General features: G+C 37.7%; 1 protein-coding gene and 1 long non-coding RNA gene across 5 annotated transcripts in view; one reads left to right on the forward strand and one right to left on the reverse strand.

The window, feature by feature from the left end:
- LOC129774902 (hemicentin-1) overlaps nucleotides 1–14916 on the forward strand; it is a 723141-nt gene that overhangs the window by 337292 nt on the left and 370933 nt on the right. For all 3 annotated transcript variants that reach the window (XR_008742804.1, XM_055778958.1, XM_055778959.1), the window contains exons 4-6: nucleotides 3014–3143; nucleotides 4711–4795; nucleotides 12314–12424. Coding sequence is in view for 2 of the 3 variants with exons in the window: in XM_055778958.1 (XP_055634933.1) it covers nucleotides 3014–3143; nucleotides 4711–4795; nucleotides 12314–12424 (326 nt within the window). In the remaining variant the exon portion in view is untranslated. The remainder of the gene's footprint in view (nucleotides 1–3013; nucleotides 3144–4710; nucleotides 4796–12313; nucleotides 12425–14916) is intronic.
- Nucleotides 3283–5126, reverse strand: LOC129774903 (uncharacterized). Of its 2 annotated transcripts, XR_008742806.1 has the most exons (3): nucleotides 4350–5126; nucleotides 4147–4238; nucleotides 3798–4079 (listed from the first exon to the last, which is right to left on the reverse strand). It is a non-coding gene; the product is annotated as an uncharacterized LOC129774903 (long non-coding RNA). The 2 variants fall into 2 exon arrangements; XR_008742805.1 differs by lacking the exons at nucleotides 3798–4079; nucleotides 4147–4238 and adding an exon at nucleotides 3283–3568.

Consider the following 14916-nt stretch of genomic DNA (forward strand, 5'->3'; position numbering starts at 1 on the left):
GAACTACGGCCAAATGGCTATCGAGAGAGTAATTTCTTTTTTCATTTGTATTTTGACATGCGAGAGCTCTACTGAAGTACAGAGTGACTCAAAAGTCATTAAATTCTTCAAACATAAGGTGACTATCAATACGGCATCTATAGTCAATAAATATACTACCAAACAAGCAGGTGACCACTTTGCCCCCCATGACCAATTTGCCCCCACTACCCCTAAATGTTTTCAACTCGATGCCAACACATATTAAACGTGCAACAACGGAATTTAAGCGGAATTTAACAGAAACTGTAGTTCACACGTTAAGGCTGTGTTTTCCTAACAGCCTAAAGTTAATTTTTTTAAATTTTTTTTGGAAAATATTTTTGACTGACAACGTTTTATACGGATCTTAATGTGAACAGTTTTCTTGTCTTTTTTTTTGTTTTTAATATTTTTTTTTTGCTTTTAATATTGACGAAGTTTTTTTAAACGGATTATATTGTTTATACAATTTAGAACAATTTTTGATTTATGTTACATTTTTTGTTTTCAATTTGTATTCGTCTCTATTATGTATATCATGAACAAGGCTGGCGGTTGGACTTTTGCTTTGGTGGACCAATTGGCTGCAAGAACCTTGTCGGGACCGTATCTGTCCTGTGGCGGACACGACTGGGTATCGGCTTGGGTTGTTTTTGACATTGCAATACTATATACGAATTTATGTCTGTAAATAAAATCAGTTCGTTTTCTATTGTTAACCTTATTTCAATGCTGAGAAAAATAAATTATCGTTTAGATAACTCGTCTTGCTCAAACCTATGTAGGGGAAGGAGGCGGGACTATTATCATCATCATTATGATTGCCACGCAACAATCATCTTGCAAGCTCTGCTATTGGGGAAGCTTTGCTTGCAACAAAAAAAAACATCGGGCTGTGGTGCTAATAAAATAATAACACAACAATGATCATATCAACTGTCTCCGCTGTCCGGTTAGCAGAACAATGGAAGAAAGAAAGGAATACTCTTATGCCCAAATGGCTACTGTGTAATTTACAATTTATAGAAACCATAAACATGTAACATCACGGTGCTCCCGTGACTGAGTGTTTAGCGTCAAACCTAACATGCCGGAGGTTCGGGTTCGATTCCCATTCTGATCGGGGGATTTTTTCATGAAAGAAATCTCCTCTGTCTTGCACTGTAGTCACGCGTATTCTAAAGTTTATCACACAGAATGCATTCAAGACGTGTTATTTGGCATAGAAATCTCAACTAAGTACTAATAAGAATGATGTAAGTAATACTACGTTCAGACGGCAAAGTTCCTCTAGGAACGTTAGTGCCATTCAAGAAAAAGAAACATGTAACATGTATACTATTAAAGCCCGGCTCTGTTACAGCTAAAATGCTAATGATCCTAAACAAATAAACAAATGGGATAGAAAAGGGAAAACTGTAAAATTGGTCAAATTTGATCTTAGTTAACTCCCATTTTTAACATCCTGTAGCTCACAAATAAATTGAACTAAAAGAAACCAACAAACGATTTTTTAGTGCGAAACTAAATGTTTGGATGCCATCAATGAGCATAAATATTTAATTATTTAAACAATACTTTACAAAATATCGACCACAACCGCCATACAAAGGCAATTCATTGTTTTTCAATATTCAACAGAGCAGAGTAAAACACCTTAGATGTATTTTAATTATTGAAACCAAAAATACGCTTGTGCCAGTGCAGAAAGAGAATTCCACGCCAAATCAGCCAGTAGCTGACCCGACACTTTTCGATTTTTTTTGAAAGCTTGTACAACTGGCAACTACTCAAAATCCCAATTTTCATTAACATATGACCAATTTTAATAACGACTGATTTTTTTTATGAGGGCATATGCAGAAACATTCAACTTTTTTTCAAAAATCGTAACTCGAAATCAAGATGACTGATGAAAATATTATGCACGACAAAGTTGTTGGGGAATTATTGAACTATTTAGGAAAAATAATATTTTAAATACACAGTTTAAAAAATCGTACTACACAATTTAACCTAATGTAAAAACCTTTATATGCATTTCACGCAGTAAATGATATGATGATAAAAATGATTATTATCATCTTGATGTAATTATAAATTACGAAGCCATAATCCACAAGCCCCTTCACCCACAATTCAGCAGTTGTGGAAACATATATCCAGGCACTTAAAGGCCATTTAAAATTGGCATTCTATCCAGTTCCCACTATTTTGCGAAAACGAAGAATGTAGAAATATGCTAATGTCGTACGGAATCACATCAAACATTTCACATTCACTTGTGATTCAAGACAGTTTCCTTTTGAATATTATGTTCCAAGCCGATTTTTTCTTCTCTTTTATAGAAGTTGAAGAATTATCTTAAAGTGAAGACCGACCGAAGGAATTTTGATATGAGATTCCTTCGGTGTTTCCCATTCTCTGCCATCCCAGCTCTCGCTCAATAGCATCCAACGGTTATCCATGTATGTGATTTTGATTTTCTTCCTGCTTTGAATAAACAAGAATAAAATCTCATTCGGCCAAAATGTGGGACTATAAGGATTCGAATATGCATCGGTCGACATGTGTGATGCGGGCTCGGGGCGAAGAAGGAGCCATGTGTGTGTGTGTGTGTGTGTGACGACCCACATCCGAGGAAGCCAGCAAGCAAACATGTCAGCAAATAAAATGAAATATCAAAGACACGATGGTGGTGGAAGAATAAAACGAGAAATGTACGAGAGGGAATCAAATGTCGTACCAAAGAGCCCGGACCGGAATAAAATTATAGGCCTTTTTTGATATATGTATGCGGAGCTTCCGATGTGGCGTGTTGGGTGGCGTTCGAGAGGGAAATGAAAATGACAAAGCCAACCGAACAAAGTGATCCAATCCATTTTGCTGAATTGTTGACTGTCAAGTTCAAGTGTTCGCCGAATTGTCGCACGAATGAGAATTGATTATTAAAATTGGCTTTCGTGTTTTTTTGTCTCTGTCTTTGTTTCAGCTACGACACACGGGGAAAGAATAGCGAACAGCCGTCGCACTGGAAGGACAGCTCCATCCTGGAGGATCGTGCCAACTTCAAGCCCATGCGGGACAAAAGCCGGGCGGAGCTAGTCATCAGTCCAGTTCTGGTAAGTTGAATGTTTATGAAAAATGGTGGGAAAAGCTCTGTAGAGACGGATACAGTGCTCTTATGTCGATTAATGGCATACACTTTGTTTGTTTTGTATGATATGCTCAGGACAAAAGTACAAAAATGAGCAAAAACTATTGTTTTCTGAAAGGCATTTATTCTAAAACACAATTAAGAATGAATTTTGATCTGTTACATTACACATTACATTACAATATAGTGTGGGTTTCCACAGGGTTCTCTTTTAATGCTTCGGCATAACTCTTCAGCTCTATAATTAGTTCGACCTACTCAATTTCAATTCCCACGTATTTTTGCTCTCTGGATGTGACTTTTGAGGCTATGAGATCTTATTATCCTAATCTATTTCTCATCGGGTCTTCAATGTGCTGGTAGCGTTAAACTCGTAATTAGTTCTAGTTTCTGAAACCAATTCAAAATAGAGATAAAATATATTAAACCAGATAAAATTAAAAGCAATGGAAAGATGTCTCACGTGTTAGTTAGCTAAACGGCTAAATAACTAGCAAATAGCGATAAAAAAAACAGATTAATAAAACAACATCAATTTATCCGTCAAATGCAATCTGTTTAATACGAATAAGTCTATCTTTCGAAGGGTTATTACTATTTAAACATTTTTTGTCTATATACTATATATCCTCCCAGGAGTTTAATCAAACCTTCAACTGTAGCGTTAAATCGATATTCAAATCAAGCTTGAAACAACAAAATTCCTACCCTCTGCTCTAAAATAAATACTCTGCTGTCTGAAAACACCCTCATTCGTTAAGTTTGGGACAATTTTAATCAACGCGATCATCGCAATTGAATAGAAATTTATGGTACCCAAATATTGACGAAACCATCTCGAATTGATTTTCTCGGAAGACAGCAGACCACCCACTCAAGCGCGCTGCAGCCCCCACCCGAGCTGCGGAAATAGAAAACGAAAAAGTCGAACGCTAAAGTTAAACATGCAAATCCGAAGAGATTATTACTTTTCCATCCGTAATAATTTTTTCCGCGGTCGTCGTGCCGGATCGGCGGAGGACTGGTTTACTCAGAAAGGAGGAGTAAAAAAGATATTTGCCTGTGAATAGAACAGCAAGATTGGTGCCACAAATAAAATGGCAAAAAATATCGGAAACGAGGAGAATCAGCGGAAATTACTTTCACACAAATTAGTTTCTTTATTACCAACCTCGCGAAAGCTTTCGCTCAAATATTGCCAGCTTCGGCGAATCGACCCAATCAGTGCTGTGGTCCTCTTCCCCATCCTTTCTGCTGTTGCTGCAAGCAAACTCAACGCGATTCGTTGGTTTTCTTCTGCTCGAATGGCTGACAGAAATGAAAGGGACCTTTGTGGGGATTCGTTCTGCATGTACACTATGACCAAACGATCCCCCTCTAATGAAGCGGCATTGGGGCTCGCTTTGGGGGATTTTGTTTGACGATAATTGAACAAACTAAAGTCAATTTTCCCTTCGATTACGAATTTATGCATGTTTGATTTAGGCTGCTACTGACTGTTATTTTTTCCGATATTTCTATTTCTTTCGCAGGAAAAGGACGCTGGTGCTTTTCGCTGTCGAGTAGATTTTTTATTGTCGCCTACAAAAAATAAAGATATCAACTTAGAGATAGTAGGTAAGTACTGTCCGCACTGCATTTCAACACTGTCGTTACACTTTGATGCCACTTGTCATTATCGCCCATTTGCACTGCGACGGTTTCGGGTATCGAGCAGAGAGCACTTGTTTGTTTTTCCTCGCCATTATGTCGAAAAAGTCATTGCTTCCATTGTACACACCACTTCAACACACTGTTCTGCAAAGTGATTCCGGAGTATACTCGAACAACAGTTCACGGAAGAAACGAAAACCATGGAGTGAGGGCGGAGTATCCGGCTGGAAATGACACACCTCAGAATATGGTTCAGCAAAGGAATCAAGTGCATTTCGTCGAGTGTTGGTATTAAGAAAACTACCGCTTTTTTGTAAAACTGCAAACAATGGATATCACGAAATGGTACCTGTTCATGGTTAAGTACATTGTGAGCAAAATTCTCTCGCTCGAAAGCCCCGAATGTGACTATTGTTCTGAAAATGCGAAAAGTCGAAGAACACAATCGTCGGATGACTCATTGTGTAAAAATCCGTACACGAGTAGTCGTTCAAGTATTCATTATAGTGGGATTAAGAAAAGGTGTCCGTTTCTTTTTTTTTAATTCGAAGAATTGCTGTTTCACCCAAACCATTTCTGCTCATCCTGAAGTTGAGTAAAAATGTCTGGCAGGCATCCTAAATTTAGAATTAACAGAATACGAGAAATATTATACACATATCATGCTTAGATATCCGCTCTGAGTATCGGAACATATTGAAAAAAAAATTCTAAAACCCTTCAGATTTAACAATGTTTGATGTGCAGTGATGCTGTAGTAAATTCCGAAATGGAGATCCACCACTGCTCAAGCAAAAAAGTGACAAAACTTTGAGAAAAAATAATCCAATCCAGTGCTTCAATTCAATTATAATAATTTATTCGCGATGTTTGTAGAAATTAATAACAGCTGTAGTCAAAAAAATAGTCATTCATTGAAAAATTCATTTGAAGCATCCTTCACAACTAGAATGACGCGACAAAAATTAGGACCGGTTTTAAAAGTTGGTCGTGTAACCATTGTTACGCATCACTTCACGCACCCGATTCATCATGGATTACACCAGTTTCTGGCACGTGGTGACCGGGATGGCGTTCCAAAAACCTTATATCCTATCCCGCAGTTGCTGATTATTCTTCGACTTCTCCGTGTACACCTTTTCACGATCTCCCACTGGCCACTTTCTTACGTCGACTTTGTTATCTGGAACCACTTTTTAATAGTCTTGGCGGTGTGCTTCGGATAGATATGCTGCATGAATTGCCATTTCAGGGCCATCTCCCACTCGGAGTATGGCAGCATAACATCCCTTAGGATTTGAGCGTAGAGATATTGATCCATGATCTTATCCACCTAATAGAGGGGGCCAACCCCGTACCAGGAGAAGCATCCCCACACCATAATGTTCCCTCGTCCATGCTTGAATGGACGAATGACCCGAGTTTTTCCGTCAAAGCCGATGAGGTTTACCTTCGTCTCATCCGACCATTGTATATTTCACCAGTGCTTTTCCTTCTCCGGCCCGATCCAATCGAAGTGGTCTTTCACGAACTTCGGATGCTTCGGTATCAGCATAGGTACCTTCCGGGGGCTTTCACAGCCTAGCCCCTGCTCCACCAGCCGCCGCTGAACCATCCGGGAACTCACGGACAAGTTCAGTTCGCCCCGAATCTGTTACGAGGCCTTGAAAGGATCTTTCTTGGAGGCTCGCTTTATGGTAGAGTCATTCTTCGCGGTCGTTTTCTTTGGACGTCCATTCGTTTCGGATTTTTTGCGGTCATGGAGGGCATTAAACATGAAGGTTTTAGATCGTCCCAATCGTCCTGCGACTGGGTGTTGGCTGCTGCCTGTGTTTTTGCATGAAAAAAACTCATTTTTAACAAAAGTGGCCGCCATTTTGGCAATTTTTTGATTTTTCAAAAACCTTTATGTAACGCTTTAGGTATTATCCTAAAGTTTAAAAAAAATTCATTTGAACTCGTTCTGCGACACGACGTTGCTTCAAAACCGATTTTCAGACAACATCTACGCATCCAGTTGTCAACAGCGTGATAATCATTATTCGTGCTCTCAAAATATGGAAAATACATCTTCAAATATACCTTAAACAATAACCAAAATATCCGAACACTTCATTTTATTCCTAACATCCTAAAAAAATCACCAAAAATTTATTATTTTCTGACCTTCCAGACAGGGGTCCCCCTCAAACGCATTGTTCAAGGAATCACTATTGTTTTAACTACAGATGTTGGAAATTTCTTTGAACATTGCAAATAAATTGTTATAAATGGATTGAAGCACTGCATTGGATTTTTTTTTCAAAGTTTTGTCACGTTCTTTTTTTGCTTGACCAGTGATCTTAATGTTTTGTCCGACACTATATGTACAACGTTCTATCCTAGGACTAACCTTTCTCGAGATATAACCAATTTTTTTTTATCTCATTTATTTATTTAAGGCTCATTAGCATTTTAGCTGTAACAGAGCCGAATTTTAATCGTGTACTTGTCACATGGTTATCATATCTATAATTAACACATTACACAGTTGCCATTCGCCAGTATTTCTTCTATACCATTACATATGGTACATTCACACAGTAGCCATTTAGGCGTAAGAGTATTCTTTCTGTTCTTCCATTATCCAATCCAGTTGGACCACCGGACAGCGGAGGCAGTTGATTGATCATTGTTGAGTTATTCATAGAACAGCAGCCCGATGTGTCTTGCAGAGCAGAACAGTTGTATGGATGAATCGATCTTATTTCGACCGTGGATCGATCTCCATCGTCGATGATTGTATCGTGGACGTAGCTTTTCTGTAACAACACGAAGATGGTCAATGAGGGCCCTGAGTTTTGAGCTCACGATCGATCGCCCCCATATAACCAATTTAATATTATTAAAATCATGTCCTTGGAAAATTAGAAAATGCGTAGTTCCGCTGGACATTACGACTAAGGTTTCGACATCGTATATAACTTTCACTAACATTATTTTCACTATAAACAATGGTTATATCTCGAGAACGGTTTGTCCTAGCATAAAACGTATATGTATATTATGTATATTATGTATATTTTTTCGTGTAGAATCGCATGTAGATTCCATTTTTTATGTTACTTTTCCTAAACGCTCACGATTTCACAAAGTATTGAAATTTCAATTCAATTTTATTTAAAATCCCGATGTAGACCTCCGTTTTTATTTTGTCGTCTTCTGGAAGAAACACCGGGTTCTTTTTTTTGCTATCGGAAGCCACCAATCTAAATACCATAACGCTAGCAGGATGCTTGATCAGACACACGTTTTTATGCTCGTTGATAACGTCTTTTACCGGGAGAGAACTAATTAGTGATCGGTTTTGGAGTTTGACACTGAATCGATCGGTTTTGGAGTTTGACACTGACACTCTCGTCGGTGAACAGGATTACCAAATTTTTTCGCTTGAGGAAGTTCAACATTTTCTTACATTGCTCAACTAGTAGCTCCTGGATGCGGTTGGTAATTTTGAGAATTTTTTTTCATGTCCTAGACTTCGCCCCGAAACCTTCCTTCACGATCATCTGTGGCGTAAGTCGCTGATCCCGTGTTCCTTTGCCATTTTCCTCTTTGATCGCACTGGATTGGCCCGTCTCTTCCTTTTGATGGCAGCGATAACCTTTGAAATTCGAAATGACCTCGGACGAGATGTGGCCACCTTCGCGGATAATTGTTCCTTTTTTCTCGGTCTAAGATCCGTTTCACGGTCGAACGGGACAATCGAACGGCGATTGAAAAGTTTTTTTGTAACATTTATGAGTGAGGCAAATCACGCTGCCACTTCGTCATGGTGCAATTTTAAATTGCAAAGAAACCAACGAAAACCAAAGCAATGTATGCACCAGTGAAACGGAAACTTTATTTGTACGATGGTGATTATCACGCATACGCTAGTTTTTTTCAGGGACAAAAATTATCTTGATGGGCCAGCAATATGAAATTGTCCTTCGATTCGAACGAAATTTTGACGGTGGCATGCATCTTATTCCATAAGACTCTGGAAGATACTGTGAGCTTCTGGAAGTCATGTAATTTCTCATTTCGAAGATTACTATGGTGAAGCGCTCATTTTTCAGTGACATATTGCTTTATAAAATAATGGTATGAGGGCTATAGAAGTTCATACAGAAAAACTAAATAACGGGAGTGCTCAGAGAAAAAAAACCCAAAATCTTGTTAACTTAACACCTACGAAGGTTTGTGATGTTATTGACTAACTAACTGAATGTTCATAGCAGAAAAAATGCTTTTAACAGGTGTGGTACTATCAGGTAGACTCAAAATATAGAGCAAATTAAAACCAATTCGATATTTACCGATTTTTACGCAACCCTCTATGTTTGTTTTGACGTAGGATTACGTTTTTCAGTAAGGGTACCATATCAGTGACGATGCATGAAATAAAGATAGCGGTAAAGCTACTTTCGCTACGAATGAATTTTAATGATTTGCACACCAACCGAATCGGATATTTTCTAAGATTTTTTTGATGTGCTATACATTATAATCCTCTAATCCGCAAATGATTTGAATTTTCCGATTCGTTTCCGTGTTAAAGTGGCGTCAAAGTGCAGCATATTTCAAGTCGGATGCTCTTGGCGACCGGTTCTCTCGTGTGTTTCATTAGAAATTTTGTCGAGAGGGGTCTATGTGCTTTCGGTGGTGTTTTGCACTACAAACGTATTTCGTAGTAAGCTGAAGGGATACAGAAGAAGAGGTTTAAACTCCGGTGCGCAACACTTTTTACTTCTCGAAGTTAGAAAAAAATCTCAAAACTTCAGGCGGAACAAGAGATTGCCACATGGAAAAAGAAAAACACATAGACTGCTGTGCATTATTCCGGGTTACAAGTGGCTTAAAAGTGCAGCGTATTTTAAGTCCGATGTAATGAATTATCCAGTGGTGAGAGTTGTATTCTTCGGTGAAAACTTAAGATGGAAGATTGTGCCGCAACGCTTATCCTCGCCTTCAACAATTTTGTAGTCCTTCGTCAACAATGCGGACATCACCCTTCTAATTTTTTTAATCCTTTTGGCAACTATCCCAAATCATAATTTCAATCAATGAACTATTAGGAAAAATAACATTTCAAATACACCGTTCAACAATCTGACTGACAAATTGAGTTCAAACATGTCCCTGTCGATTGCTCTTTTTAATATATTTTTATTATAAAATCCTTTCAATTCAACAAACTTTGATGTGCCGTGGTGCCGTTTCGGATTCACCATAATGGAGATATAAGTTTTGAAGAAATTAAATACTTTGTGAAACCGTAACCATATGAGAAAAGTTATATCAAAAATTGAATCTAAATGCGGTTATATATAAATAAAGGATAAAATGTTATCCTATGATTAACCGTTCTTGAGATATAACCAATTTTATATCCAGACATTCCATGTAAAACCGATATAGTGGTTCTCAGATTTTCATCAAAATTGACCATTTTGTTCTCTATCGTAAAACATTAGACCAGTATTTTTTTGATTTTTTCGTTGAGGGACCCTTTCCCATTTTAGGGTGGTCCAAAAATCAACTTTTTCCTCTTTTTTCCAAAAATGACTTTTTCAAGAATTCATAATTTTTGAACCACTGAACCGATTTAGATGATCGACATATCAAATTGAAGACAATGAGGCTTTTGTAAAAAAATATTGAACTTGCAAAAAAATGGATTTTGTTTTCGTAATTAATGATTGTAGTCGTTTTTTGTTGTTTTCATGGCTTGGACTAGAGGGCGCTATATTTTTTATATTTTTTTACTGAAAGTTTAGAATTTTATACATAAAATTTGTCTTGATATCAGAGGTGCTATTTTTTTCGTTTTCGAAATATGGTTTTTTAAAATAAACCGGTGGTCCAAAAATCATTTTTCCACTACAAAAATTTATAACTTCTGAACTACTGGACCGATTCAGATGATCGACATATCAAATTGTAGTTTTTTTTAATATTACTTTTGGGAAAATAATAGATTTTCTAATTTTCATAAAAGGATCATATAAATCGGTTCAGTGGTTCGAAAGTTATGATTTTTTTTTGAAAAAAGTCATTTTTGGGAAAAAGTGGGAAAGATTGATTTTACATACCACCTTAAAATAGAAATGGGCACCCTTCGTTTTTTATTGTTTTCATGGCTTTGGACTAGAGGGCGCTTTTTTATATTTTTTCTGGAAAGCTGAGGCTTTTTCACATAACATATCTCGATATCAGAGATGCTATTTTCTTTTCGTTTTTGAGATATGATTTTTCAAAGTTAACCGGTGGTCCGAAAAATCTTTTTTGCCCTTGTGTGTCCAATCATGGAACAAAATATGTTCATCTATTTGAACAGGATATTTTTTACTAATGCTACTTCGAATATTTAACCATTTGGGGATGAACTTTAATACAATATATAGATAGTTTAGGAAAACACAATAGAATGGTGAATCTCCTAAACTAGCCTTCCATAATTCAAACAGAAAAATAAGACGGTGCTATGTTTCACTTATGTCAAAGAGGAAGTGAACACCGTTTATTGTATCATAAGACAGGACATGACCAGAATCCAAAGTAACATTGTATTAAAAAGCTATTTATCAATAATGCTGCTCAGTTCTAATATAATACAATTCATGTCTACATTGGCTACATTATTTGAATTCGCCTCTCACTCTAGCATCTATTTCATTGTAACCGAGCTGATAAAGCATCCTCAACCGCTCGACTCGAGAAAAAGGAAGAGACTTCACATAAAATACATTTATCCAAATGATGCACTGTGTGTTTGTGTGGGTGGTTTACATTTTCAGCTATTTTTCTGCTCTCTAACGGCAATAGATCACCATGTTTCATCCACTACTCCACAACTGAGGAAGATGTTTATGATGATGAAATTTATCAGCATCATCAACAGTGAATGTTTTCATTGTTTCTTGGGTTTGTCTTAGGGTGGAACGATTTTTTTTCACTTATCTACACATTTCATGTTTATTTGACTTGTGTCAGAATGGTGGACAGGCAAAACCTTAGAAATAGCTAATCGTACTACTTCTTGCCATCCAATCGGATTGAAAGTTAGAGCTTGCAGTTGTTACTCAAGGCCATATTTCATCTTTTTTAATGTAAAACTACTGTTAACAGGAAGGTATAGTGTGTCAAGTGAAAATCTACTAACAAAAAATGTTACGTTCTGATTGGTCTATTGGAACGAGTAATCTGTGCCCTCGAAACAGATCCATCAAAAAAGACCATCTAATGTAGCAACGAGGCACGATTTAGTTCTTCAGTTCTTCTTCTTCAGTACTGTTTTAAATTATAATTTCTAGGAACCACTGTTTCGGATGATTTGACGGAGGGCAACAAAATATGAACATGTGTTTGAACAGATTTAAAAAGAATACAACTTTGAGAAAATTGTTTCATACTCGTTCCCGAGAACAATTTAATTCACTAGTTCTTTCTCTTTTGCAGTGCCACCTGAGGTACCTAAAATTCAGGACTCGAATGGATTCGAGCTCACAGCGCATGCTGGACCATATGAAGAAGGCGGAATCCTCGAGCTCACCTGTGTCGTGACGGGAGGTGAGTTGCTAGATACGTTAATTTTTCTGCTTTTCGTTAATTTTTTTAGGTATAATATGGTAAAATTGTCGTCAGTATGATCAAAATTCATGCTAATATATTCAATCTGACCCACTTGAACAAAGTTTTCCCATTGGAATTTGCCCTTATGTTTCCTCTTTTTTTGTATGTCTATGTTTTCCTAGAATCTCGTACAGTCATATTTCGTCCAACAACAAATCCATCAACCGGAGTGTTATTCAAGTGTTGGGTATTCAAATCACTACTGAATATTAATTCGCATTCCGCTGCGACTGAAGTGGGTTCTCGAGCGCGTTTCAGCCATATTCTGGAATAAAACAATTCGGTTCTCTGTGCCACTTATAACTCCGTCAATCTGCCCTTTGTGCACTTCTCAAATACCAACCACCGAAAGCAATACCAAAAATGGAAATTGCATCTGATGAGTTAGACGGACTGCAACCCGGGAAGTGTGGGATGTGTCGCAGTGAAAACGCAATGTTTCGCATTATTTTCGTTTTATTTTTGCTGTTTCGCCATTGTTTGTAGTCAACATTACCCGACACCCTTTCGTTCCTAACCCCCCTGCTGGCATGCCAAGCAAACATTGCTGTAACAATCCGGCTTGATGTTTATTTCTCATGCCAACGTGAAATGTTTTATTTTCATTTGAAATTTGTTTTTATAAACTCCCGAAGGATGGGATAAAGTTGAATAAATAAACGAAGCTGCTGGTGGCGGATTTTGTTGCCTCGCGGAAACGGTGTCCTCGAGGGTAGGACATGGCTGGGACTTGTTGTGGTTAGGCAAAAAAAATAAAAAACAGGGGGTTGGGAAGCGATTATTTTTCCGTAACAGCGCTGTATGATGGATAGTGATCCCGGAATGTATCAGGGCTGCTAACTGAGTGTTAGTTCCCTGAAGGTATGAAAAGTGTGGAAGCAATGATTCCTACCGGTAGGGTTGGCTTGTTACCGAGTTCTGGCAGCACTGCTATACACGATAGATGCACAACGGTTCAAATTTTTGGGACCAAAAGCTGCTTTACTATGTAAATATGAAATCATTGGAGGGAACTCGCGTAAAACGCACCAACAACTAAAACCAACTTTTATCATAAACGCACACACAGACACATGCATGCAAATGGTTATCCCTTGGTCTTGTCCCTGGCTAAAAATTGGGAAACAAGAAGGCAAAAAATGGTTTTGCTTTTCCTGAGCGAATACATATTTTCGGCGACCGACATTCCCCATCGCTTGAGTTTGTATTTATGAGTTGTCCCGTCCGCTTTGAAAGTATTATGAACCTTGCCATCTAGATTTTGGGAAATCCCTGCGGCGGAGCTTTTACCTTTGACATTTTCAAGTTGGGTTTGAATTTCTATTTTCATTTATCAAGAAATCTAGAAAAAATTAAAAAATCGAAGGAATCGGGGAATCAAAAAATCAAAAAATCGAAGAATCGAAGAATCGAAGAATCGAAGAATCGAAGAATCGAAGAATCGAAGAATCGAAGAATCGAAGAATCGAAGAATCGAAGAATCGAAGAATCGAAGAATCGAAGAATCGAAGAATCGAAGAATCGAAGAATCGAAGAATCGAAGAATCGAAGAATCGAAGAATCGAAGAATCGAAGAATCGATGAATCGAAGAATCGATGAATCGAAGAATCAAAGAATCGAAGAATCGAAGAATCGAATAATCGAAGAATCGAAGAATCGAAGAATCGAAGAATCGAAGAATCGAAGAATCGAAGAATCGAAGAATCGAAGAATCGAAGAATCGAAGAATCGAAGAATCGAAGAATCGAAGAATCGAAGAATCGAAGAATCGAAGAATCGAAGAATCGAAGAATCGAAGGATCGAAGAATCGAAGAATCGAAGAATCGAATAATCGAAGAATCGAAGAATCGAAGAATCGAAGAATCGATGAATCGAAGAATCGATGAATCGAAGAATCAAAGAATCAAAGAATCGAAGAATCGAAGAATCGAATAATCGAAGAATCGAAGAATCGAAGAATCGAAGAATCGAAGAATCGAAGAATCGAAGAATCGAAGAATCGAAGAATCGAAGAATCGAAGTATTGGCGGATAAGGTGAAACAATCGACCGGAATTGAAAAGACACAACTAAAAGATTAAACGTCTGTATTTAACGGTTGTAGTTTTCAAAGTAATAGTATAGAGGCGAATGAACTGCAAAGTTTAAAGCCTCTTAAAAACAAAGAAAGAAGAAGAAGTAATAGTAAAAATAATTGACAAGCAATGGTTGTTTCGACTTGACGTTGCTCACTGCGTTGCTACTCACAACACTCCTCCTCAACGCTGCTGCTGTAACCCACACTGGTGTCGAAGTTTCTCCAGACGTACCCGTGGAAGTGGTTTCGTCAGAAGGTCCGCTGCCATCGTTTCCGTAGGACAGTACTCGTATTGGACAACACCTTTCGTCTTCAAGTCCTTCGCGTAATGGAATTTGGTGGAAATGTGCT

Source organism: Toxorhynchites rutilus, chromosome 3, assembly GCF_029784135.1.
Source record: "Toxorhynchites rutilus septentrionalis strain SRP chromosome 3, ASM2978413v1, whole genome shotgun sequence".
Lineage (NCBI taxonomy): Eukaryota > Metazoa > Arthropoda > Insecta > Diptera > Culicidae > Toxorhynchites > Toxorhynchites rutilus.